This window comes from Aplidium turbinatum, chromosome 10, assembly GCF_918807975.1.
Source record: "Aplidium turbinatum chromosome 10, kaAplTurb1.1, whole genome shotgun sequence".
In the NCBI taxonomy this organism is placed as follows: Eukaryota; Metazoa; Chordata; class Ascidiacea; order Aplousobranchia; family Polyclinidae; genus Aplidium; species Aplidium turbinatum.
The window spans coordinates 25,881,763-25,909,671 of record NC_137481.1 but is presented as its reverse complement, the minus strand read 5'-3'; the positions used below and the strand labels follow the sequence as shown (position 1 = coordinate 25,909,671).

The following is a 27,909-nucleotide window of genomic DNA, read 5'->3' as shown; positions in this document are numbered from 1 at the left end:
TTCCATGTATATACATTTTTTATTGGTGAAACATTTAGAATGACTACAAGTACAAATGAACATAATATTGCTGAGTTGCCTTTTCAACAGCTTAGCAAACAATCACAGGAAGATGTCATTGCACCTTCAGCATTGGAGAAAGTGATTGTTAGTGCCCTTTCAAGCAATGTGTTTTCATCAGTGAATGCAAAGTTTACTAGCCCACATACCATGGAAGCAAACAATGTCTTAAACGTTGACTGTGTTGAAGTTCCTTTATCATACAATGATTTTTATGAAAAGTTTATGTTTAACAATGTTCCATGCTTGCTTGGGAGTTGGGTCACTAGTAACTGGCTAAGCTGCAAATCTTGGACTAAAGAGCTTGGTGGAAATTTGGTGCCTGATTTTGATCTTCTATTGGAGTCATGTTGCTCAGCAACTGTACCTGTTGCTGATTGCAAGTAAGTGATGCTTCACAATTTGATGCCTACAGCTATTATTGGGTAACCTAAATGAACATGCAACGTGTTGGTGTTCTGATGCATCATCGACATTTTAATTTAGTTTTATCGCTACTGGTGGGAGTGACTAATTCTTTCTTTGCAACACGGTAATTGTCTTAACTCTCATGAAGTTAATTGGCTCCGTCGATCGTCACAATGATAATGCCACAGTACGATTGATCTGTTCTCTTACAACCGCCTTTCTGACTGGCTAACGATGGAAGAGTTGATAGCATCCATCGGTTTATAAATGTCATGAGTTAGAGAAGGCTGCTTTGGTATGGACGCGTGACACACATGGGAAACGTCATGTGACCAAGAAAATTCAGAGTTTAAACATCCATATTTTTAAAGTTTAAACAGCCTTTGAGAATATGGTATCCTAAGTACTTAAGTAGTAATGGAATCAAAGTCGACCATGTTTTCCACTGCTGGAGTCACTTTCACCTTCAGCCTGGAGGACGTGGAGGTGTGTGTGCAAGTTTACTTTATAAACATCCCGCCTACGTTGGAATTGCCGAATACGGACTCGTCGAAAAAGGCTCTCGCCGAATTGGACTCGCCGAACCAGACTCGGCAAATCGGACTCGCTGAATAGTAGCAGATCCCAGTATTTCAGTTGGCCTATAGGTTGACTGTAAAAACCCACTTTCAACCCCGGACTGTAGTTGATATGTGACAAAACAGTCCACTTAGTAAAAAATGCTGCAAAATATGACATATAGTCAGTCATCTCTGATAGTTTCTTGTCTGGTCACATAGATTTAATAAAATCACAGCTCAGCCAGAGCCTGAGTGAGACTGAAAGGTATATCATTTGTTTTTGCAATGCTGAGCACTGGGTGGAGGAGTTATGTGTTAATACCAGGGATCAACCTATACTGATGAGCCAGTAAGCAACCCTAGACGTTTATCACAAGCAATTCTTGGCACTTGTTCACGAGCTGTTTACTATGTTATTAGCTGCTGATTTTTTATTTCAGAAGTCGAGAGTTTAACGCACAAGAGAAAAGTGATTGGACATTTGGAGATTATATAGATTATTTAGATAAGCACTCTAGCAATGACCACCCTACAACTGAAGCTTGCTTGTACTTAAAGGATTGGCATTATTTTAGGTGATACTGATAATTTTAAACACTTAGTTACAAAAAAAATTTCTATTCTTATTTTGAAAATAAATGTATTTTGTATTGGACAAAATAATACACATTCGTGTGGAAGCATGGAGCTGAACTTTTGCTTGTTTAAGTTATGTATATTATACAAGGTGACCCAAAAAAAACGGGCCCCAACTCTAACTAGGTCCCGTTTCTTAGTGTTTTGTCGGAATGAAATGAAACTTTGGTTATAACTAGTTTATTATGTTCAAAACATCACATCAAAACATTGGGGTCTTTGGCCTTTTTTTCACCGTTCTACAGCATGTGTTCTAGATGGCCTCCATTTACCTCCGTGCATTTCTTGAGGCGCAGCACGAAGTTGTCCATGACGTTCTTACCTAGACTAACTTGGGAATGGCTCTCATGTCCTCCCTGGTGGCTTCCTTGAGTTCTGTGATGGTTCTGGGTTTCCCTGCGTACACTCTGTCCTTAAGATAGCCCCAAAGGAAAAAATCTGGGGGGCTTAGGTCCGGGCTATGGGGTGCCCACTCAAAATCAGTCTTGAGACTGATCACTCGGCCTCCGAAGTTCTCTTTCAGTCAATCTCAGGACAGGTTTGAGGTGTGAGAACTTGCCCCGTTTTGCTGGAACCAGAACTTGCTCATGAGCGACGGGTAGAGGGTCTGGAGCTCACTCTTGAAGGTTTTGAGGACCTCCACAATCCACATACCGCTCCTTGTTGACTGTCACTGCTGCGCCAGATTCTTCGATGAAGATTGGTCCGATGATGCCTCTGACTGAGATTGCAGCCCACACTGTGCACTGAGGAGAGTGCAGAAGCTTGGTGGCTACTTCAGTGGGTCTGGAGGATCCCGAGAAGACATTTGTCTTGGAGTTCACCTTTCCGTCAAGATGGAAGTGGGCTTCATCTGAGGTCCAAAGGAGGTTAAGGCAACCTGGTGTCTCCTCGATCTTCTCGAGGATCTTGACTGCCATAGCGCTCCTCTGCTTCTTGTCTGAGGCTGTAAGGGTCTGCATCGTCTGTATTCTGTATGGGTGGCAAGCCCTGATTCGTTCACCAGCACTCTCCTGCAAGTCTCACAGGACATACCGAGAGACTGACTTCGTTTACGCACAGAGCGTTTCGGACTCTGCTGGAGAGACTCCCTCACACTTTCGACCAGCTCGGCTGTCCGCTTCTTGGGACGTCCCGAGTGGCCTGGACGGTTCTCACTGGCAGTGTTGAGGTTCTCCACGGTCCCATACTTCTCGAAGTGGTCCACCCAGTTCTGAATTCTGCGTTTGGATGGAGCATTTTTACATTCGAACTGATGCATGAAACTGTGCTGGGTTTTCTTAAACGAGCTTGTTTTGCAGTAAAATTTAACACAGTGTATTCTTTGTCCCAGCTCCCACTGGGGTCTTGGTGTACTTACGGTCGTTGATTCTGCCATGTCCTATAAAATAAGGGCAATCGGTGAAGAAATAAAGAAGATATGACATAAAGTGTACGCTAGGGTGGTTAAAAAAAAACAATTTTTGAAAATGATATGGGCTACCCTGCCAAAAGTTTCCATTTCCAGAAAAAATAACTTGTGTAAAATATTTTTGAAAAATATTAATGTTTAGGGGTGCCCCAAGCCCCCTAAAGTTTTGGCGATTTTGTCATAAAAGCCTAAACTTGAAATGGCTGTGTTTCGAAAATGGTTTATGCTAACATACAAGTGTTTGGGTTCATTTTAATCAGCAAAGTGAGCTCTATGATTTGGCAAAGAGTAATAGTACTTTAAGGTAAATATTTAAATTTCTGATTTTCATGTTTAATTTTGTTATGTGTTCTAAAGTTGTATTATTGCTGTACAATAGTAAGCCTATAAGTCTATTGGTTATTACCAAAGTTCACACAAGGTCTTAGGTCATATTGGGTGCCCCCACTATGACGAAATGGGTATCAGCTGTTTAACCCTTTGAGGTACAGTGGCACGCATGTGTGCCACAAAATTAACTGTGATTTTATGTTAGAAAATCGTTATATTTTGAAACGATTTTTATGCTGCAACCTCTCTATACATCAAACTTTAATTTGAAACTAATAGTTGGAAACTCTGAATTAATTTCTTCAGACAGGCCTTAAAATTGTTTTGCCTATTTTAGCTATTGCTTCAGAGGCATGTTTGGAACTTATTTTTATTAGTTTATAATTCTCAATTTATCATAATATTTATTCAGAGTACACTTTAGAGTGTCTAGGACACCATTTTACCATTATTTAAGTTGGAAACTAAGGTTTACTGGTTGTGAGGCTAACTATTTGTGTGTGGCACACATATGTGCCATTGTACTTCAAGGGTAAAAATTGCTACACAAGTTTATGTGAACCTTTGTGAGAAAGTCTGGTGATGTTTGCAATGTGTGAAGAAAATCTGTTTGGTATAGTAATTCAAAATGAAAACAAATTGCAAAGTAACCTGATATTGAGTTTATTTTCATGTTTTATTAGTGCAAACTAAGTATTTTCAAAATAATAATATGGCTAAAATGCAAAAAGTTTTCCATTTGAGTGAAGTCGCCGTCAATCGTGTGTTATTTGCGGACTGCAGGATGCCCTTTCCAAAAGAAATGTTTTCAGTACTGGCGCAGTGAGATCCAATAGGAAGCATTTGCCAAAATCACAAGTCCCTGCTGACAAGAGCATGAAGATAGGGGATGTTGCTTGTTTTCAAGCTGAAAATCTTGTATACTTTGTGAAGTGGATGGACAACGAAGCCATCAACTTTGTATCAAACTTTTTGACAGCTATTCCATTGGGTAAAGTGAAAAGAGAGAAGGAATCAAGCTCGAAACAATCTGTTGCCTGTCCAGATGTTGTGAAGCATTACAATCAGCACATGGGTGGATCAAAAGTAATGGATATAAATTGGTATAATGGATAATGGATCAAAAAAAAGTGATGAATCAATTTGATCACAAGTCTAGAATCAAATACTGCTTGCGAATTGTGTTTGACCTAATGGACATTGCTGTAAATAATGCATTTGTTATTTACAACAAACTATGTGATGAAAATCCTGATATATGAGCTTGACTCTAAAACATTTCGACGACTTGTTGCTAGGAGTATGATTGGAACATTTACAAACAGGAAACGAGCAGTCGCATCTATCATGACCTCCAAAAGAATTTGCTCCATGGCATCAGTTGATATGAACCATACAATGGAAAAGATGGAAGACAAGAGAAAGCGATGCAAGTTGTGCACTACCCGGAAAACATACAATCAGACCAACAACCAATGTTTGGAATGTTGAAATCGTCTATGCTATGTGAATAACAGAAACTGTTTCAATGCATATATACCACAAATCTTTGTAGTACAGTATGCATGTTGTATGATGTGATTTTAAAACCAATGAACAATTTTTATCAATATCTTGGGAATGGCATCCTAAATTCATCATCATTTTACTTTGATTCAGGTGGCTATAGATCCTCTAATGATTTGTACACCTTTATTTCAATCTGCAGTGATTGTTTTTACCTCAGAATACTGTATTTGCTGTGTCCATTCTCTTACTTTATATTAGTGAACCAGATGGTTCAAGGTCTTGAAGTCAGTTTCCTAGGTCTCTACAGTCTACAATGCATGGTAATAATATTTGCATAGAACTTGAAGGTTGCTTAATTTTTAATCAGTCAAATGTTGTGTTGAGTGTTCTTGCTAGTTTCCAAAATTCTACTTTGCAGATTTCATTTGGATTCCACACTTTTTATCTGTGTTTTCAGGGTCTTTGTGGTGCGTTGTTTGTCTATTTCATTGTTTGTGATTAAATCAATGTGATCTGCAAAACCTTGCATTGGTTATCAGGCTGCTGTTGAAAACCATATGACAATTCTACTGTTTCTATTGCCATTTTGGCAACACAGGCTGGTGCTGAGAAAATAGACAAAATCTTTACCCTTGAGGCACAATGGCACACATACGTGCCATACATTATTTCTCTTACTACACATAATTTTTTTTAAATTTCTTCAAAAGTCCTCTTAAACAACACCACTAACCAAAATAATACAATGGTTGACTGAAAATTTCTTTCCAGTACCTTATGTGCGTCAAGGGTTAAAACAGGAATTTCATGGCGACCAACCTCACTGTTACCCAATTAAGGTGTTCTTTGATGCTTGAGGAAAGCGTTTGCGATGCTGAGACACAAGCAGCAAAAGAAGCTGCAACTGGTCTTCACCTTTTGTCAAATGTCCAGAAAATGTTTTTACAAGGGCAACATTTCTTATGGTCATTATTGACAATCAGTGATCTAAAGAAATCTTTGTCCATCTGGTAATCACTGTTTCCATCCCATTCTGCAACTGGAAGGTGGAGAAAGGCATATGCTATTTTCTGTTTCTTGAACAGCAGCTGTGTGTTGGCTGTAGCGAATGTTGTCAAGGTTTTGGTGTGTATGTCATCCAACAACACAGTAGCTCTTTTTGCTGGAGTCCTCAGTTTCCTGAGCGACCAATCGACCATTATTGCTTTTGCCATTCGATGTTTGATGATTGGCTGAGGATGTCGCAGAGGATGTTTAGGCAAGCTCGATAGGAGTCTATTACAAAAGAAAAAAAGGCATCGAAATGCTGTAGAAAAACAACACAAGCAATGCCGATTAGCAGAAGAGGAAGCTGATACATCAGCCACAATGGCTACTCTGGAAGATAGCAGCAGTTCAGCAACTGAAGAATTTGTCTCAGAGAGTGAGAAATAAGCTGGGTAATCTGATGTTTCCATTTTATCCCAGAAGGGTAGAGAAAATATTTTATCTCCTACTTTATCTGCAAGCCTAGACAGAGCTAATGTCTCCAATCGAGCAGCAATGTACATCATTAGTGAAACTGCCAAAAGTCTAGGACACAACATCAAAGACCTAACCTTCAGTACTTCAAGCATCAGGTGCAGCAGACGTCAGCATCGAAAACAGTTTGCAACAGAAATCATGAAAAACTTGTCTCCAAAAGCTCCTTTAACAGTTCACTGGGATGGAAAACTTCTCCCAGATTTAACTGGACACAATCATCGTCGATCGCCTTCCCATTCTAATTTAATCAGCTGATACCCATTTCGTCATAGTGGGGGCACCCAATATGACCTAAGACCTTGTGTGGACTTTGGTAATTACCAATAGACTTATAGGCTTACTATTGTACAGCAATAATACAACTTTAGAACACATAACAAAATTAAACATGAAAATCGGAAATTATATATTCACCTTATAGTACTATTACTCTTTGCCAAATCATAGAGCTCACTTTGCTGATTAAAATGAACCCAAACACTTGTATGTTAGCATAAACCGTTTTCGAAACACAGCCATTTCAAGTTTAGGCTTTTATGACGAAATTGCCAAAACTTTAGGGGGCTTGGGGCACCCCTAAACATTAATATTTTTCAAAAATATTTTACACAAGTTATTTTTTCTGGAAATGGAAACTTTTGGCAAGGTAGCCCATATCATTTTCAAAAATTGATTTTTTTTGAACCACCCTAGTGTACGCGGGGCCCGTTTTTTTGGGGTCACCCTGTATTTATTACTACAAGTACCGTACAATGTTGGTTTCAGGCTTGTCTCATGGTTTTCTGATAGATTGCAAGAATTTTTCTTGCAAACTTACTAAGTATGATTAATTTGAATAGAACGTAAGTGTATCTCGTTAAACGCACATGAGTATTTGTGAATTTTTTTTAAATAGATGCCTTCTGTGTATGATTGCATTGCAGAGACTTTCCGAACCATGACGCATACACCGTCCCACTGTATTTTTCTTCTGATTGGTTGTTTGAACTGTGGCGTAACTGTCTACCCCCGTTTGATGATGATTATCGCTTTGTCTACATTGGCCCAAAGCACTCCTGGTGAGTTCCCGTCGAGTCAACAACTCATCTAAACTACCTATCATTTGAGAAATTTAGAAAGCAACACTAAAAAGCTGGAAAATTGAGGTCATCTCATAGCAACATGTCGTCTTGGTTCTAAAAAACTTTCAAGCAGTCAAAGCTCTACCAAATGGAAGAGGAAGAAGCCATTCCATATTGGTGCAAGGTTGAGCGGAAGGCCAATCCACATTGGTGCATGGTTGAGCGGAAGGCCAATCCACTTTGGTGCATGGTTGAGCGGATGGCCAATCCACATTGGTGCATGGTTGAGCTGATGGCCAATCCACATTGGTGCATGGTTGAGCGGAAGGCCAATCCACATTGGTGCATGGTTGAACAGATGGCCAATCCACATTGGTGCATGGTTGAGCGGAAGACCATTCCACATTGGTGCATGGTTGAGCGGATGGCCAATCCACATTGGTGCATGGTTGAGCGAATGGCCATTCCACATTGGTGCATGGTTGAGCGGATGGCCATTCCACATCGGTGCATGGTTGAGCGGATGGCCAATCCACATTGGTGCATGGTTGAGCAGATGGCCATTCCACATCGGTGCATGGTGAGCGGATGGCCAATCCACATTGGTGCATGGTTGAGCGGAAGGCCATTCCACATTGGTGCATGGTGGAGCGGAAGAGTCCACTGCGCGTACGAAGACGTATGAGGCGCACCCAGACCCATGCCTGTCTTTGTAGTGTCAGGCTGATGGGACGAGTGTCGGTGACAGGTTGAACAAATGGAGTCTCGTGGTACTTGGCTTCCATTCAGAATTCCTCTTATGGTCTGCCCAATTAGCCGCAGAGATGTCTTGTTCATCAGCTTTGTTAAGCAGAAGTTGAGTGGCTGGCACAAATGGGTGTCTTGATTCCAGTCGACTAGATGCTAGTCGATTCCAGTCGACTAGAATAAAACATGTAGAAGGTTACTTATTGTTTGGCCTCACTTGTTGCTTTGATATTTATAAGCTGAGTTTCATTTTTGAGCGGCTAGCTGACGATATTGCGATGCCGCATACTCAGTTGCCACTTAAGTATTTCATTATTCGTGTTAGTACTTGACCAGCCACGATTTGCATCGTTGCAAACTCTGAACAGGATAAACGAAATGTTGGTTGCAACAAATATGAGTTTCATTCAAAGTCATGCGTATTTCTTTCCCCAACATAATCTCAGTTTTAACCCTCAACAGGACTCCATTCCATGCTGATGTCTTTCACTCCTACAGCTGGTCAGCAAACATCTGTGGAAGGAAGAAATGGCTGCTCTTCCCACCAGGGAGCGAGGTAACCTCCATTTGAGAGTTAGTATTGATGGAGTGCTCTGGATTCTAACGAATCTTGTTGTACAGGAATGCTTGAAAGATCAAAATGGAAGATTGCCTTATGACGTCACAACATCATCCAGTTACACGTCAATGCCTCATGTTGAAGTGACTCAAGAGGCTGGGCAGGTGTTATTTGTGCCCGCCGGGTGGCACCACCAAGTGCAAAACGTGGTACTTGCATGCTTATAATACGTTCTTGGTGTATTGCGTACTACGGTATTGTGGTATTGTGTACTACGTGTGTTATGTACTACGGTAAAAGAAACAAGGGCAGAACAAGAATGATTTGGACAACAAACATTTCTAAATGGACAAAATTAAGTTATAAAAGTGCGGTACGAACGAGTCTGCTACTATTCGGTGAGTCCGATTCGGTGAGTTCCCTCTTCGGTGAGTTCCCTATTCAGTAATATTTTGAATTTTTTATTTTTAATTATCGGGTACCGTAGCCTAATCATCATTGCAGCTTTTACATCGTTTTATCGTCGCTAAGCCTTGAAATAAGACCCTAACCCTAAGGGTCCACGTCTTTTAGGCGCAGACAGGTAGGCGCTGGTCAAATAGGCGCGCACACTGTGGCGTCAGGATATTTAGGTGCGGAGCACTGTGGCGCCCGTTCATTTAAGTGCTATTCCTAGTAAAATCTGCATATTGTATCAGCTCAGCTTTGGCAAAACCTAGTCGGGGTTTTGACGGAAAACTAAGTTAGTTACTCTTCACTCAAGCCTACCACCCGCTTGAATACAGGCTACGGTATATTTTTACTGATGTTTAGTGTAGTTATTAATATTATACTTCTATAACTAAAAGTGAACTCAGTGATGTTCGGGAACTTGAATAATTTATTGATGATAAAGCTTTCGCCGACGCAAACCTGGACTGACAACAAATAAATGCCGAACATGCCCATTAAAAAGACAATATATTTTTCTGTTCAATTAATAACATTTTGTGTGAAAAGCATTGCGGGTTTATGCAGTTTCCCCTCGTGGAACGGAAGCCATGACATATTTCTCTGTTCAATATAACAGTTTGTGTGAAATGCATTGGCGGATAAAGCAGCTTCACTCACTGCAAGCCATGACTAACAACAAATAAATGCACGCGCATTAACAAAACAACATATTTTTCAGTTCAATATAACATTTTGTGTGAAATGCATTGCGCTACCAGCTAATCTAAGCTAATACAATCTGCAGACTTTCTAGGAATACAATCTAGGAATATATAGCACCTAAATGAACGGGCGCCATAGTGCTAACTGTCTGCGCCTAACTGTCTGCGCCTAAAAGACTTGCTCCCAACCCTAATACGGCAATGATAATTAGGCTACCGTACCCGATAATTTTAAAAAAATTTCAAAAAATCACCAAATAGGGAACTCTCCGAAAAAGGCTCTCACCAAATAGGAAACTCTCCGAATCGGACTTGCCGAAACAGGCCATTCCGGGTACGAACAGCTCATGATCGATAACAATGGCGCAGTGTATCCAACCCTCAATACGAGGAAGGAACATAATGATGATGGTGTATTGTCGTTTGAGTAAGAAGGTGACTGTAAAATATACTTTCTTGTTCACTTTATGAAGTAAAGAAGACCTGATTTTTGTATAAAAACTTAGCTACTCGTATCTTTTGTGACATAACAATAAACAATTTTGTCGTGAAACAGTTAAACACTTTTGGTAGTTAAGAACATTTAGATTTAAACAATTCTTTTTGATTAAATCATCAACCTATTAACTGTGCATTCTGTGTGCCTTAACACATTGAAATGAATTGACACAAAAAGTCAAGGACTCCAATCCTCCTTGGAGTCCTTCGAAATTGTTCGTAAGTGTTTGTCCGAGTTCGACACCAAGATTCATGAGGCATTGATAATCAAGTCTTTCAACCCAAGGCTCAACAGGCAATTATTTGCTGGCGGAGCTTCCTATCTTTTAACAGTTTTTGATTGATTTGTCACGTCTTGTGCTTGTTGTATTTTTACTTTGTTTGTGCCACTATCTCGTGCTGTGCTTCTGTCCATCTTGCGTAATTTGTTTGAGCCCTTTTCTGAACAATTAATTAATTTCACCTCTCAAATACTTGACCCGTTGTGCTGCGTAATTTCAGTTATCAGTTTGTGTGAGCTAGTTAAGCAAGTTTCTCAAATGTTTAGATTTATCCATATTTTGTTGCGATAGTGTATTATTCTTTAGTATTTCTTTTAAAATATTTTTTTTATAGGGTTGAAAAGGGCTGTATGATTAGCCGAAAACGTTCGCTTATTGTTTTGTTTTTTGTTTTTATTATGTTAAATGTAGTGTTGTTGCTGGGTTACGTCTGTTTATGGTTTAAAAAAGTTACCTCTCTACCCAAAATGATTTATGTTGAAGTCGACGAAGAGGTTTGCTGTTCAGAATTTGATTTCTTTACGTGTTGGAAGTGGTGAACCATTTGTCAGTTCAAGCATTCATCTATCATCTTACACGGAATGGCCCGTTTCGGCCAGTCCGATTCGGCTATTTCCCTATTCGGCTACAGTTTTGAATTGTATTTTATTCCACAATATCGTTTCTTTTGCATTCCGACAAAGAAAAATAAATTGAAATGAAATTTAGCGCAAAATGTTTGAACTATTAAATTGAAATGTTTGCTCACATAAAATCGACATGTCTCCTACGTCACCGTCTGTATGCAAACTTAGAATATATTAGAATCCTCAACTATTACAAAATTCCAAATCCAACGACGCCTTCTGTTTATTTAAAGAATGTTGTATTTTATTCCACAATATCGTTTCTTTTATAGTTGAAATTATCGAAGCTTTAGATGAGTGGGGTTTAGACCTAACCACTAACCAGGGACAACAAAAATGGTTATTACAAGTGGTGTTTCAAAGATAAAACACTTCGCGAAAGAGATTTAGATCATTTAAACGGACTTAAAGAGTGCCGAAAGCGAAAAATAGCCTACGTTGCTCTTGCCCGCAAAACAGCAGCTGATCGCATGGCTTTCTCATACGGTATGGAAATTTCAAAGTAGATGATAGAGTAACTTACTCTGCTGGAATAGTCACGTAACTATTCACTGCAATATTAAGTAAACCAGCTAAATTAGACGCGCTATTTTCAAGGAGGTCTTCCCGCTGTGAGATCAATTATGATTTAACAGAACGCATTGTTTTGTTTGCAATGTGTGAGAAGTAAATTGAAAACCGATAAAAGAAAAGGTGTTTAATGGTCTTGGCCGCAGATATTGCCTGCAATAACGACGTCTCTTACGGCTATTATCACCTAGCTAACCTGACATCATTGTTTTATGCGACCGCTTAGGTTTGACATCGACTTCAACGATCATGGAATGTTACGTAATAAGAACGATTATATACTACACGCAAAAATAAAAAAATCGATTTCTTAAAACAGCTCTTTCTGTTTTGTCTCGTGAGCTTTGCATATTGCTCAACAAGTACGTAAAGTTTAGAATTGACAAGAAATCATTAAATTTGAAATCACTGGAAATAAACGTATTCAAAACTTTTACTTTTCGACGCCGTTTCAAACTCCGTAATCTACGTCGACAATGATTTTGCTGCAGTAAAAATGCGTTCATTTTGAAAACTGCCAAGCTGGAGACAATAGCTTGTCCCGGGTATAAGTTGAACCTGTCTTTTTGAGGTGAAATTCACTTGCGAACATCTCGACTTATACTCTAGTATATACGGTATTCGATAAAAGACTATAAAGACTTTCGATAAAAAACAGAAGAGAAAACACTTGGCCGTTGTTAACGCTTTGAAGGTAAGTAATTAGCAAAGCGTGCGATACGAGGTTAATAAAACCGATAGCGGGTTTCCACTCTGCTTGAAATCACGATTTTTTTGCGTTTTATTTCGATAACTTCACTGTCTTGATCGTTGTTATTCACTCGCACGAAAAGGAAATGAATCGGCTTGTTTTCCAACTGTTCCAATTGAGCTAACAATATCAAAATTTTTACGACCAGGCGTACTGCATGCGTAAAACTAATCGTTTCAAGCAGAGGTTCTAATAAATTCGGTTTGCGACCTAGGTGTCAATATAAACAAGACACTAAGCTTAATCAAAGACTATTTTAATTGAGTAAAATAGCGTTATGGTTATGACGTCATCACTTTTCTCGCCCCTTAAAGTTTTTTGAAAAGTCGGCGCCTATGATTGTGGAATAAAATACAATTCAAAACTGTAGCCGAATAGGGAACTAGCCGAATAGTAGTAGACCCCATCTTACAAGTAGAACTATGCGGCCATTTATTTGAGTGTTTTACTTTTTATATCCCTATAAAATATGTCATCAATTCCAAAGTCTCTTTACGTGTATGAACTAGATGTTTAACCCAGAAAAGATGCAATCGACCTCTTTGAAACTTTAAATAACCATGATCCATCCCTAACAGTCAAGTTAGACAAACTTGTAGCCACTTACATTTGCGCTTGAACATCCGTGGGCCACCAGCCCACCAACCGCGCGAAAAATTGATTCAGCGTTGTTCTAGATTTTGAATCCATGTTTTCTCAGGAGGACACGATCTCCATCAATCACAACTGGATCAACGGTTGCACCATAGGACGGGTATGGGACTTCCTGCAGGCAGAGTTGAGCGACGTTGAACGCGAGATCAGCGACTGCCATGAATCAATGGACAGCAATGAGTGGACCAGCCATTGTCAGGTGCATTTTTAGACTCGCAAATTTTATCCCACCCACTTTTTAAGGTACCGTCCGTAACTAAAGTCACTGCGTTTACTACATGGTCATTAGGCCTTTACCCACTTTTGATTAAAAAAATTGTCAGCTTTAAACATTTAATTGATCACTAAAGAAAACACGACTATGTATTGTATAACGTATTAAGTTCTTGAATTAGCCTAAGCATTGAAGGTTTTTGGTGGTAGGCTTTCATGGTGCAATGGTGAAGACGTCTATACAGTAAGCGATGTTTTTTTAGCGTGTTGGTTTAAGTATATACTTACGCTGTTTTTGCAAATTACTATTAACATTTTAAAATTGACATGTCAAACCTGTGGTTTTTGGAAATTCTCCACACCAACAATTCACATTGTCTGACATTCAATTCAATCAATATCATTTGCTTCCAATTTTGGATGTCACTTTACCTTGATTCAGTGTAATAACTAATAAGCCATCAAAAAATGGAACTAGGCTACAATGTAGCCGCTACATGTATGCAACAGGGTTACCATATTGGAGTTGTTAATGACAAATTTGGCGTTTTTTCTATGCGTTTGGCAGGCTATTTTTGGCTTGGCATGTTGGCGTTTTTTTAAGTTGATTTCAGCATTTTAAAGTGAAGTTTAAAAAAACCCTGTTTTATCTATTTGCATGAAGAATCAGTTGAAATGGCAACTTTTCGTTGTAATCCTGATAGTGCTTTTCATAATCCTGTTGTTACATTTTGGGCTGATTTTGTCCACAACACCGTTCGCTCATTGCCTCGCTGACTTTCTTTGGTTGTTAAGAGGCATGAAGCAAGATTACTGACTGGCAGAAATGGGCATTTGCAACTTTAAAAAGAGCGTGCTAACGCTACTCGGGCTAAAGTAGTGCGCACTACCGCTACTTCTCCCACTACTTTCGTCTTAACTTAAATTGACACAGGCAGTAGGCAACTTTGTGACGCCAAAAAGACCTTGTAAACAAATGATATCAATTATTTACACTGCCATTTCAACATTGTTATAGAAAACACGTAATAGGTGAAGTTTATTGTTACGCACCTTTGTAGACCTACACATAATTGTAGAGTAGACTCTATATATAACAGGAGTGTCCAACGTCCGGCCCGCGTTTCCTTTTTGTATGGTCCGTGTCACTTGTTTCACAATGTGTTATTTTTGGCCCGCAGACACACAAAAATGATATCAATTTAGTTTGCATTTACAAAAAAATATTAAAAAAATAGCATTTTTTGCAGCAAGAAAAAAGGCGTCGAAAAAAGTTAGAATCGTTATCGCGTCATTGCGACATCAACTATTGTCCTTAAGTGTATGGCTAGGCAAGCCAAGCACGTCGGTATATTATGGCTAGGCAAGCCAAGGACGTCGGTATATTATGGCTAGGCAAGCCAAGCACGTCGGTATATTATGGCTAGGCAAGCCAAGGACGTCGGTATATTATGGCTAGGCAAGCCAAGCACGTCGGTATATTATGGCTAGGCAAGCCAAGCACGTCGGTATATTATGGCTAGGCAAGCCAAGCACGTCGGTATATTATGGCTAGGCAAGCCAAGCACGTCGGTATATTATGGCTAGGCAAGCCAAGCACGTCGGTATATTAGCATCTGGACTGGAAGCCAAACGTTAGGCCCTATCTTGGACAGCAAACAGGTTTGCCATATTGGCGGTTTTAACGCCAAATTTAATAAATTTGAACGTTTTGTAATGCGTTTGTCAGTCTGTTTGACTTTAGGATTTTGATATATGTTTGGGCGTTTTTTTAAATTTTTTTCAGCATTGTAAATAGTTTAAAAAAAACTCTAATTTTTATCAATGCGCAGACTTGACCTAATTACAAAGTATCAGGTTTGAAAAGATACCTCCCAATCTTGATGTTTTACATAATATTGCATTTTGGGCTGCTTTTGTCAACAGCATGATTACTACTATAGTCTACTAAGGTGTTGCGCCTGTACGATATTTCAACCTGAGAACCCATTAAAAAAACGTCAAATTTTTAAATATTGGCATTAAAACGGCCAATATGACAATCTTGTTTTTGCCAAGATGAGAGCGTTTGGCTTCCAGTCCAGATGCTATTATAGCGATGTCCATAAGCGAGCGTTCATTCATGTCCTTGCTAGCGAATTCTGCAATTAAAAAAGATTTATATATAGCAGAGTTTTGAACCTTTTTGAGTCACGGAACGCTTTATGCATTAAAATAATCCTGCAAAACACCAAACGAAATTTCGCGATTATGCAGTGAAATAAACAAAACAACAACAATTTATTCACTTTCAGTTTTTCTCAGTGGGAATTGGATGAGCACAAAGTTGACATAAGGGCAGGAATTGTAGAAAGACAAATGCGAAGTTGTTGCGATTTTGATTTTTCACCTGTGTTCCATGGAACACAAGTTAAACTAACAGATTTGTTGTGGAACACCTGACAATTTTTAACGGAACACTAGTGTTCCGCGGAACACCTGTTGAAAATCACTGATTGCTATTCAGTTTTTTCTGCGTGAACTCTGATGATGGGGCTCCGACTCACCTGCAGCTCATTATGAGCTAACTATAAGTGTCAAAGTCGACAGCAACATTTTTCCCTTATGCTTTTTCTGCCAGTAGATGAAAAAATTCCAGAAAGGGAAAGATTGCAAAGAAAATGTTGAATTTGTTCGGTTATTAAAACAAGATTATCAAATATTGTTGGCCCTCTGACACTTTTGCGTTATCAAATTTGGCCGGCCTTGGGAAAAGTTTGGACAACCCCTGCTCTACAGGATGCTGGGCCGAAATTATGTCATACGCATGTGGTAGTTTAATTTGGCGAAATGTGCGACCTCACTTATAACTTTGCATCCAATTGACAACATCTCATCAAATCAATTCGTTTGCTTCGTTGCCACTTCTGTTGCTTGCTGAATGTCATTTCAACGTGGTGCTGGTGTGAAAAGTAGTTGTGTTCAGCATTTCAAGTTTAGTTCAGTTTTGCTGATGGACGAAACACGTGACTAATGACTATCGCTGTCGCTGCCAATCTTGCTGCTTTTGCGAGCACTTTGTTCAGTTTATATTGCGTTGTTGTAGAGTTGAAAAGATAGGATATGGACACATCAACTTTGCAAAAACATCTGCAAATATTAATAACTAATATTTTATTCCAGCTGATTATGCTGTCACACACTGGTATCGACTACATGGGTTTCTTTCAAATCGTCAGAAACATCTCTTCTCGACGTATCGCGATCATTACGAAGGGGGTTGAGGCCGCGCGATCCGACATCGATTTCAAGCTCTGTGACAAGGCGGCCCTGATAGCCAGCTATGATGCGCAACATTGTGCTACGATTTTGTCACTGCTCAAATCCGTTTGTTATCGTTTACCATCAAAAGGAATGAACAGGAATTTGCATTCCGTATTGGAACCTCTATCAGACTTGTGTTTCATCATTCCAGTGTTGCTTGGAATGACTGATACCTTCCGCGGGATGGCCATGACAATGACATCTGCCGCTTCAGACTGTTCGTCTCTGCTGCGTGAGATTTGCTTTTGTCTCGATGACGTCGTTTTCGTGTTTTCAAACATTGATTGGTCAGAAGCTGGCAGTCACCCACCGAACGACACGTCATGAGGTTCCCGGTTCCCATGTTGGCCTGCCACTATGAATTGTTTGACGTAGGCTGCTGTGAAAATCAAACCAGAAGTTATAATTTCATACGGTTCTGGACATACAGGAGAATGTTAAAAGTTTCATGGAAATGAAACATCTTCTGACAGGTGTCAAACCCACAACAATGCTTGACATGAACGACTCGGTTACATATGTCTTGTAATGTAAACGAATTTATTTTCACGCGAGTCTGCTCAATCATAAACAATGAAGAACTGTGAAGATAAATATTAAACGATGAAGTGTCAAAGCCTCTACAGTCTACAAGTATACGAAACTGCCATTGAGCTTTCAACATTCAAAAAAGCTTTCCCAGTCCCAGGATAGATTCAATCAATTAATCCAAATTCAATACTAGCAAAATTATCTTACAAATAATCAAAAGAAGAAAGTTGAAATATTTCGGACACACGACAAGGCAAAATTCCTTACTAAAATCTTTGATAAAAAGTAAAAGAAACAAAGGCAGACCAAGAATGATTTGGACAACACACATCTCTAAATGGACAAAATTAAGTTATTAACCAACCAAGAAAGAATAACGGGGTCACAACACAAACCTTTCAACTGGGCTGCATGCGGTCTGTGGATTAGACATAGCTGTGACCTTGCATTGGCACACATTGTTACGGTAACTAAGGACATTGCTTTGTGACTCCCTTTGTCATGTGGGAGCGTTGTAGAGAAATAATTGTTTAAGTTTATAGCAAACTGTGTGATTTATCTATTTTTGAATGAGCCTAATAACCTTTCGAATGGATATCGTGAGTTATCAGCGCTTTGTGCCGTCATACTCCTATGACCTCGGACGTTTGCCCTTAGTCCCTGGTGTTTGGATAATATATACCGTACTGTACTGTATTGTTCACTTGAACTGAACTGAACTTGTATTGTTCACTTTCAGGGTGCTGTTTGTAGGTTAATTTGTAACTGTATGTTCAATGTTGATCTGCCTGGGAAAAGATGAATACGCAGAAACTAAAGAAAGGTCAGACTTTCGCTATTGCACAAAGTGATTTGTATCGATTGTTTAAAATGCTATGTTCTTAGTGCCCTCCACTGTGGTCGACCACAACCTCCACTCGTATGTCCCTTCGAAAACCTCCCCTTGCATGTCCCAACAACCTCCCCCCGCATGCCCCATCGGCGACATCCCATCGCATGCCCCATCGACAACCTCCCCTCTCATGCCCCACCGGCAACCTCCCCTCGCATGCCCTATCGGCAACCTTCCCTCGCATGCCCAATCGACAACCTCCCCTCGCATGCCCCATTGGCAACCTCCTTTCGCATGCCCCATTGGCAATTTCCCTTCACATGTCCCATTGGCAACCTCCTTTTGCATGCCCCATCGGCAATCTCCTCTCGCATATCCAATTGGCAACCTCCTCTCACATGCCCCATCGGCAACCTCCCTTCGCATGCCCCATCAGCAACCTCCCTTTGCATGTCCCATCGGCAACCTCCTCTCACATGCCCCATCGGCAACCTCCCTTCGCATGCCCCATCAGCAACCTCCCTTTGCATGTCCCATTGGCAACCTCCTCTCACACGCCCCATTGGCAACCTCCTCTCGCATGCCCCATCGGCAATCTCCTCTTACATGTTGTTCATCTCTTGATGCTTTGGATCCAACATTTTGATTGATTTTACATTGGTGTGTTTGTTTGGTAGTTTTGATTGTAGTAATAATAATAGTTTGTAGTGACAACTTTTCTTGCTACAGAGTGGTAATTTTCATTCTATTTATTGAAATAATAATTTTGGCGGTGTGATGCAATCAATGCCTTTTATTACATCATATACCGACGTTGATTTTAAGCTTCGCCAAGAGTGTGGTTCACATAGGGAGCCAAGTTAGAATTTGTAACCTGAAGTTTTTATACTTATTTAGTAGCTTTTAGTTGCATTAAAAGTTAATGGGCTACAGAGTTCTTGCAACAAAAATGGACCACAAATAAAGGGTTGAGAACCATACATTCAGAGGGGATTCCCCGTATCTCGCCCACTATTTTAACTCAACTTCCTTGAATAGGTGTCGGTCTGATGGAGTACTTCACCCTTGAGCTGACGCATGGCTACTTCATGGACCAGAACGACGCGCGATACAGCGAGCGCAGAGAACGAGTCTACACATTTCTGAAGCAACCCAGAGAGATTGAAAAGGTGAAGCGGCTACTTGGCTTACCACGATACAATTCTAACACTTGGTGGGGTCTCATCTTCCTACTTTGGTAGCCACTTTAACAAGCAGATTTCTAATAAACCACGAACCATTAACCAATCAGAAGCTACGCTGTTCATGACGTCATCAAAGTTGCGTTTAGGAAGAACAAAGGAAAAACGCAAATTCTAACTAAATTAAATCATCGCTTTGCCATCGGTTGGCTTGGCGCAGAGGGTTAGGGCGGTGGTAGTCGTTTTGTTAACGTGAGTTTAACTCCCACCTCTGCTATAACTCTTTTTTCTTCTGTAATACCAAACAAATTCAAAGTAGTAAAGTCTCTGGCTGAATGCTGGAATGGTCACAATTGGACAGACAACGTAGCATCTGATTGGTTCGTGGTTGGATTGGATATCTGCATGTTAAAGTGCCTACCTCCTATTTTATCACATGTTGCAAAGTCGGATTGTTAATGTTTGCGTCAACTTTTATCCAATACCTGCGATGTTTGCAACAAAATAAGGCCAGTGGTCCAATTCAAAGATGGTAGAAAAACGTTGATTGTTGAAACTCTTCTGTAGTTCTGCTTTTAACAGAACATTCAATTTGTTAGTAGCATTTTTCCTGCTTGTAAAACACAAACATTTTCCCTCTACCATTCAAGTGGGTTCGTCGGCGTGAGACGTGATACCGATGCGCAGCACTCATGCCCTACGCTTTGTGTCCAGATGATGATCTACGGAGTTTTGCTTTGTCTGGATGTTTTCCTGTATGTCTTCACCTTCCTTCCGATGCGTATCATGTTGGCAATGTTTAGGATTGCTACCTCCCCCTGCCGCTTTAGCATCAGGTGAGTATGTACTCAACTCTTTGCTGCTAGTTGGTGTGATTTTAGCTACATTCAAGAGATCCATCTGACATGGTGGCCACGACGACTTGTCTTATGCTCTACTCACAGGAGGCCTTTGCTCGACCATGCACAGAGCTGTGATCTTTTGAAGGGAATCATCTTTGTGGTCTGCATTCACTTCATGTCCTTCATCGACACATCCTTCATCTACCACATGGTGCGCGCACAGACCTTGATAAAGCTCTACATCATCTACAACATGCTGGAGGTTGGTGACCTTCACCTGTGGAACGTTGGATAATGAAGAGTTATTGATTGAATTTTTATCCTCAGACTGGGAAAGCTTCTTGCAGAGCTTAATCCTGGCAGTTTCGCATACTTGTAGAGGCTTTGAATCACTAACGCAGGCTCGGTCACCAAGATTGACGGAGTGAAGTTTCCGATCGTTAAAGTGTTGTTGCCGGGGAGTTATTCCATCCATTAGATGCTGCTGAATGGAGAGCAGTCCTTACGTGCGTTGCTCAAGCGCATCCCCCGAGAGTCGAACCAGCGCCGCGTGATCTTGAAGCTTCTTCGTTCCAGAAGTCACGCGCTAACCAACTGAGCTATTGGGCGGATGCAACGGGATTAAAGCTGTTATTTAAACTGTGTCTTGCACCAAAATAATACTTTCAAAATATCTTTGGAATTGTGGCGGCCAACTAGCCTAGCATACAGGATAGATTAAGTTGGATCACGTCATTCGAATAGTTTAATTGTGACATCACAGGTGGCCGATCGTCTCTTTTCGTCGTTCGGGCAAGACATCCTCGATGCGCTGTTCTTTACAGCCACAGAAGCGAAGCGCATGAAGCGAGATTTCTACAAGATTGTCTTCCATCTCCTTCTAGCGATCATTTATGTTTGTATCCTATTTCAACTAAAATCCTACATGCAGCCCCACCTTGTGGCCACTGCGCTTATTCATGAAGAAAGTTTTTTAATTGTTGCCCAACTTTGGCAATCTCTGTATTTGCCTTCAGTGCGTGCGGTAGGAGAGATTCATTTGTAAACAGTTTTAAATTTGTTAATAAATTTAAACTCTGGTCGTCGCCTCACGTGATTTACTTTAAATGCTCAAGCGCGAACCACAGAAAATTCGGTTTCCTTGGTTTCATCAACAACAGCTTTGTAGTCACCTCTGTTGAGCTGAACATGACCGTGATTCCCAGTTGGGCACAATGTGACCTTTGAACTCCTTAACAAACCTCCGACCAGTCTCCCACGCCCTGCTGGTGCTGTTCGAAGCCACCACCTTGAACGTCGCTTTTAATTCCCACAACAAAGTCCTCCTCACCATAATGATGGCCAACAACTTTGTTGAAATCAAGGGAACGGTGTTCAAGAAATACGACAAGAACAATTTGTTCCAGGTGAGCCAGTGTCGCTGTTGCGATTTAGAAGTGCCTCAGTCTTTTCTTTGCTTTTTTTTCACATCTATCCAACTTTAGATTTCTTGCTCGGACATACGTGAGCGTTTCCACTATCTGGTGTTGATGTTGGTTGTCCTGTTACGGAACATGCAGCAGTACTCCTGGAGCTATGAGCACTTTCTGGACATCCTCCCGAGCATAATCGCCCTCATCGCGTCCGAGTACGTCGGTACGTCATAATTTATGTCATTTCCTGAACAGATTTGACATAAAAACCCCTGAGACCCACACAAACAGTTTCTTTCGCGAGACTCGCCTGATTGTGTCGGTCTGTGTTGTGCCATCTTGTTGACTTCATGCAAATTGTGAGAAAAGGTGATCAAAATAACATGAGCATTGAGCAGTTTAACCAATAAGGTCTCGTTCCAGTTGACTGGTTCAAGCACGCATTCGTCTTGAAGTTCAACCATATCGCCATTGAATCGTACAAAGAATACCGCGCCACATTTGCTTATGACGTGGTGAGTAGCCGTCACAAGGGGGCGATCTCCGACTACTCAGATGTTGTTTCCCGCCGTCTGGGCTTTATCCCGCTGCCGTTAGCTGTTCTGGTGAGTTTATAATTATCAAGTCACTCTACTTTCTGGCATGTAAACGCCATTAGCTGCCACCCTTTTCACTATTTTCTTGTGACATCACAGATCTTCTACGTTACACGGATATCTGTCGACTTCCACGGATTGATGGGATGTTGCGTCATCGCTGTCGGCTACGTCATGTGAGTTGAGGTTTGGTACGTGGCGGGAGAGAAATGGGCTGTGGCCGCACTCGACACAGATTCCTCCAAAAAGTTTTCATTTTATTAAAGTTGAAGCTAGGTTTAACATTCACGCACAAACAATGAGGCTTGGATAGTTACTTCAACAAAGCAGCATAAAATGAAACCATTCCCAATTTGATGCATATTGTGAAGATAATCCATTCTTGACAATTGCTGCGTGACATGTGACCTTGTCATCTATCAAACCTTGATATAAACAACAAGCTTTCCATATTACATTGTAAATATTTGGTGCATTCTCACATCTAAACTTTTTCTTGTGAATTTTGTCGCACATCTTCATCTTGTTGTTGGCTGTTGACTTTCACTGCATAATATTTTCGTTTGTGAGTTGATCGCATTAGAGTTGTGCCTATTAAAGTTCTAACCCAGGGAACCGTTGGCAGGATGATGTCATTGGTGATGTTGTTCTCAGATTGGTTCTCCTCAAGATATTGAACAGCATCATCATCACTGGCCTGGCGTGTGGCTACATTAGCGAGGACATGGCCGCTGCGGGAGGCAGCGTGGCGGTCATCGACCCTTTCGAACAGCGCGGAAACAAGAAGATCCTCGTCACGGATGACCAAGCACTGATTGATAAGAAGTCACGTGATACAGGACTAAAGAACGTGAAACAGTCTGAGTCTCCCCTGCACACCATTGATTCTGGAGAAGGGGTCACCCCCGCCAGGTTGGTAACTTTGAAGGTATTTTCTCTAGAATTTATTTTTAAGTATTATTAAATAGAATTCTACTTCTAAATATTGCGGCGGGCGAAATCACCCAAAACGGTTTGGCAACTCTGCTTCGAAATGCCAGCTGGGTTATCAGCCGCCTTGGTTGATTGATTGCGGGAATGTTTATCCGTGAACTGACAAAACCTCGATAGGGATTCCTTGCAGTTTCGCATACTTGTAGAGACTTGAACCACTGACGCAGGACCGGTCACCGAGATCGACAAAGTGAAGTTTTCGATTGTTGAAGTCTTGTCTAGATTAGTCCATCCTTTAGGTGCTGCTAAATGGAGAGCAGTCCTTGAAATGCATTGCTCACACCTGGAGAGCCGAACCAGCGCCGCTTGATCTTGGAGTTTCTTCGTCTTACCAACTGAGCTATCGGAGCGGACTTCAGTGAAAATTTAAAGAAAAAAATTTGGACACATCATACGTCGATCCAAACCACCTCCGGTATCCATCTTTCTCTCATTGTCCATTCCATCACTTTCCTTGGGGTTCTGTCAAACGCCTTCTCCAAGTTAACAAAACACATGTATAGTTTTTTCTTTTCCTTGTATGCTTCTTGCATTCTTCAGCGTCTGTTATTCCCCTTTCCGGTGTAACGGTCCAGAAGTTACTGCGGTCTGGAAGTTTCTAACAGTCCAGAAGTTACTAAAACAGGGTTGCCAGATTTGACGCTTGCAGCAGATTTGAATAAATTTTAACATTGGAAACATGTTGAAGGCTTATCCACCATTGCATCTTACCGCACAAACGTAATTGAGAATGAAGGGAAAATAAGATGAAAGTTAAAAGATGAGTTTTGTACCAGAAATTGTTGCTGTATTGGAATGAAATTTTAATTTGTAGCAAGCCGCAAGTTTTAATACGTATCATTTTAACCCGATTCATTTGTATTATACCATTTGAAGTTGTGTCCGTGCCTTACGTTGTGTCTGTGCCATCGCTCCAAACATTTCAAAGTTTGAATCGTGGCGGCATTTAATAGGGTACAGGCCTTAATATACATCGTGCAAAGTTTGCATTTGAAGGCTGACTTGTTAACCGCTGGTCTTGAGTTGTAGTTGACGAACATCAACCTTCAGTGAGTATAACAGTCTCGTACGCAAAAACAGTTTTAACTGCAGAATTTCAGTCCATTTACAACTTTTCCCAAACGAATTTCTAAAAAGCACACCCACTTACAATAGTAGTAACTTCTGGACTACTGCTACGGCGTTGCAGTCTAGAAGTTCCTGGCAGTCCACAAGTGACCAGGGGTGCCCGGCGTTTTCGCAAACGATACAAAAGCGAAAATTGTTTCAACTAAGTTTAATGAATTCATTGCTCTCAAACTAATGCAAGCTTTTCAGTTAACATTACAAAATACTTATAATTGTTAATCTGACCTTTTGAGAGGTTAAACATTTAACTATTTTTCAAAAAAAATTAAATAAAATTTAAATGAAATATTTGGCAACCCTTGTAACTTCTGGCCTGCAGTAACTCCTGGACTGCTACACCGGCATGAATCCAAGTTGCACGTCATTCAATTTCAACGCTTTTCTGAACCGCTTCTTTCATATGTTTGATAATTGAGAATACACAGACACATAATAATATTCTAGCATAGTTTTGAGACAAACTTTCAACAAATTACGGATATGCCATCAATTAACAAAGCAATAAAACTCTTATGGCTTTGTGAGCTATTTGATTGTTTTTTCTATTTTATGAACTATTTCATTTTGCTTATCCAAGTTTTTCAAAATATAACTCTGGCCTGGAGTAACTGGTTTTGTGGCTTCGTCGCTTGCTTCTACTTCTTTCATAAAACCTCCTTGCTTCAATAATTCACTTTGACTCCGGCGATTTTGGAAAAGTATCAGCAAGGCAGATCTCTCTTCCACTGGACTTTTGTAGATTCCGTATGTTTTGTTGTTGTATCGAGTCAACAACGAAACGAAATCGCTTTTATTTCGGCCAAATAAATCCTTCACCAAAATCTCAATGTAAAACGAAACTAAGAAAGAAATTCTTCATGGAGTTAAAACGAAATATTTTTGTAACTTAAACCTGGCGAACTACTGGATCAAAAGCAGCAAAACTAATTGTTGCAACTTAATTGAAAACTTTCAAGCAGTGGCGGATCTCGAAAAAAAATTATGGAGCACCGGAGTTCCTGTGAGTCGAAAGTTATAAGAGAAAATGAACAATGCTAAGAGAAAATGAACAATGCTTAGAGAAAATGAACAATGCTAAGTTGTGAAAATGTAACCAGTATGGGGACTTGACCCAGAAAATTTTGACAATATTTTTTATTTCCTACAATTTTACCTCGTTTTAGTCTTTGCGTATTTTCTGAGTCAAGAATGATTTTTATTTGGCCATAATAATCATTAAAATTAGATTTTGCCGGAAGTTGAAGTTGAAAGTTATGATTTAAAAATGAAGTTAAATTTAATATCACTTTATTAATGACACACGAATTGCAATAATCATTTTTTAAACGTTTTGCCTTCATGTTCATCAGGGGAAAGCGTGTGCTACTGTAAATCGCCACCAAGGCGAACTACAGGCTGCGTACAAGCTTCGAAATTGATTGGAGGTCGGTCTGCTACACATGATTGCAGTTACTGTAGAGCAGTGGTTCCCAACCTGGGGGCCGCGACCCCCAAGGAGGTCGCAGAGCATTTTGAGGGGGTCGCGAAGCTGTTGCTCATGCAACAACAAAAGTGAATGTAAGTAGGACGTGGTACCGGTCCTCTAGCCATTTCATTCGGATTGCTTGTAGTACAACATTATTGCATCAGTAGGCGTCCACTGTGATGTAATAAGCGTGGCTGTAAGTCCTACAGTCACGTGTATTACATCACAGTGGACGCATACTGTGTAGGAGTATTCGCTGTAAAAGTGTAAATTGAAACTCTATTAACGAGTAGCCTTGTATATTAGACAACAGAGATCAGTCAATACTCGAGATTGCTAAAAAATAGTTAAAGAGAGCATCGTTCCATGGAGAAAAACCGAAAATACGTTGAAGAGTGCATTAACCTTGGCTGTACTTCTTAATTGACCAATGGTGTTGAGAAGCCACAGTGTGTTCTCTGCAACGTTGTTCTTAGCGCAGAATCATTGAAACCATCAAAATTGAAACGCTATTTAGAAAACAAACACCCTCAACATGCTAAAAAGGATGCAGCATTCTTTAAACGCCATGAAGCTGGTCTCAAGCGGCAACGGCTTGACGCTACTGGAAACTTTCATCAGGCAAATGTGGCTGTAGCCTAATTCAGGCGTCCTATGAAGTCGCACTGGAAATTGCCAAAGGAAAGAAACCTCACACTATTGGGGAAACACTTGTGAAACCATGCTTGTTAAAAACGGTAAAGCTGGTTCTCGGGGATGCAAGTGCGGCGAAAGTTAAACATTTTTAGTGCTGCCTTTTGTTGTATTATTTGTTAATAGTATACTTGCATTTAGGAAAAAATATAAGTGGGGGTCGCGGTATCTACGAAAATTTTTAAAGGGGGTCGCCAAGACAAAAAGGTTGGGAACCACTGCTGTAGAGTAATCAGTACAAGTTGATAGTTTTAAGTAACAGTTGAAACATACAATCCATGTATGTGTATATTTTGGACTACTGTAACCAGGCAAATATTTAACTGGATTTTGGCACTTGCGTTGGAAATTCGTGAGCATCTGGCAACTGGCGAAAAAGAAACATTTGCCATTTGCCAATTCAGCAATTACATTTTAGCAATTAGGTTTCTCATAACTATCATTTCAAAGAAAAATTAAAAGTATATTTGGTCTAGAGACTTCAAAACCAAAATTACTGCACATTGGCCTCCAGTAATTATTGCAGGTTTGCACTTCAGCCTGTTCGCATAGACCGCTTTGTTTTGCACCATAGGGCAGAATTAACCGATTAGAAAGCGGTAAGCCTTTCACACTTCTCAAGAACAGAAAAATAGGTGCATGATAGTACAAGATTGTTATCAATCCTTTTAAAATAACTGTTTTTTCGGTTTTAGAAGGGGCACGTTATCAAGTGCCCTCCATGGATCCGGCTCTGCTTTAATGTTGAGCTGCAGTGGGGCTTCTATGCTTGTTTGAGGCAAGAATTTTGCATCGTGTGACGTTGTTGCTTCCAATGTTGTACTTACCCTGTCAATGCATGTAGGGCCCGCTCCATGCGCGCACCCTCCGTGGACCACACGGTTGCAGCAGAAGCTCGTCGGGATGGAGATGAGCGTCAAGCAACTGGTGGCGCTGGAATGCGTCAAGACGTGAAGCGCCGACGTGCTCTTGACCTTGGTGACGTCACAGAAGAGCGGCCTTGAAGATGGTTGTTCGTTAGCGTCGAACGGCGGTTGGAGTGCCGTGCTCACGTGTCAAGCGGGTGCTGGCTGAGGAAGCACACTGCACAACAAAGTGCCAATATTTTCCAGGGATGGGTCGGCTTTTTGGTGCACAATGCACATTCTTCTAAAGTCTTTTACTTCGTGTTACTTTTTGTTTGCTCGTACTAGGCTAACGGTGTAAACAAAAAAATGTATTGTTGCGAATTTTTTGATGCGGTTGCATTGTGTTACCAAGATAGTATGAGTTGTGTCGGCGATTTGAAATCCTTTATCTGTTGTTAGTTTCTTATTCTCAACATAAAAAAAAGTGTCAGAAAAACGTAAGATTTCTGAAATAGATGTAATAAATTGTACAA

The 27,909-nt window shown here is 40.5% G+C and overlaps 2 protein-coding genes across 4 annotated transcripts; both read left to right on the top strand.

The window, feature by feature from the left end:
- On the top strand, positions 1 to 18,125 carry LOC145778023 (2-oxoglutarate and iron-dependent oxygenase JMJD4-like). 3 transcript variants are annotated; one of them, XM_082589409.1, is made up of 7 exons: positions 1 to 443; positions 1,469 to 1,603; positions 7,362 to 7,496; positions 8,709 to 8,802; positions 8,868 to 9,014; positions 13,386 to 13,538; positions 16,715 to 18,125. In XM_082589409.1, exons 1-7 carry the CDS (start codon positions 40 to 42, stop codon positions 17,180 to 17,182), a joined length of 1,536 nt encoding a protein of 511 aa, XP_082445535.1. In that variant the 5' UTR covers positions 1 to 39; the 3' UTR covers positions 17,183 to 18,125. The 3 variants fall into 3 exon arrangements, with proteins under 3 accessions (XP_082445535.1, XP_082445536.1, XP_082445537.1); XM_082589410.1 differs by lacking the exon at positions 1,469 to 1,603; XM_082589411.1 differs by lacking the exons at positions 1,469 to 1,603; positions 7,362 to 7,496.
- On the top strand, positions 17,203 to 27,909 carry LOC145778021 (transmembrane anterior posterior transformation protein 1 homolog). The gene is made up of 11 exons (XM_082589408.1): positions 17,203 to 18,209; positions 19,257 to 19,387; positions 20,114 to 20,235; positions 20,344 to 20,503; positions 21,005 to 21,140; positions 21,493 to 21,647; positions 21,726 to 21,876; positions 22,077 to 22,258; positions 22,349 to 22,425; positions 22,904 to 23,161; positions 27,373 to 27,909. Exons 1-11 carry the CDS (start codon positions 18,185 to 18,187, stop codon positions 27,530 to 27,532), a joined length of 1,557 nt encoding a protein of 518 aa, XP_082445534.1. The 5' UTR covers positions 17,203 to 18,184; the 3' UTR covers positions 27,533 to 27,909.

Coding starts and splice junctions, on each gene's coding strand:
- LOC145778023 (XM_082589409.1), top strand. CDS start 40: ATGACTACAAGTACAAATGAACATAATATTGCTGAGTTGCCTTTTCAA. Junction 7,497..8,708: donor ATTGGCCCAAAGCACTCCTG/GTGAGTTCCCGT, acceptor AACCCTCAACAG/GACTCCATTCCATGCTGATG. Junction 13,539..16,714: donor AGTGGACCAGCCATTGTCAG/GTGCATTTTTAG, acceptor ATTTTATTCCAG/CTGATTATGCTGTCACACAC.
- LOC145778021 (XM_082589408.1), top strand. CDS start 18,185: ATGAATACGCAGAAACTAAAGAAAG. Junction 20,236..20,343: donor CCCTGCCGCTTTAGCATCAG/GTGAGTATGTAC, acceptor CTCTACTCACAG/GAGGCCTTTGCTCGACCATG. Junction 22,426..22,903: donor ATCGCTGTCGGCTACGTCAT/GTGAGTTGAGGT, acceptor TGTTGTTCTCAG/ATTGGTTCTCCTCAAGATAT.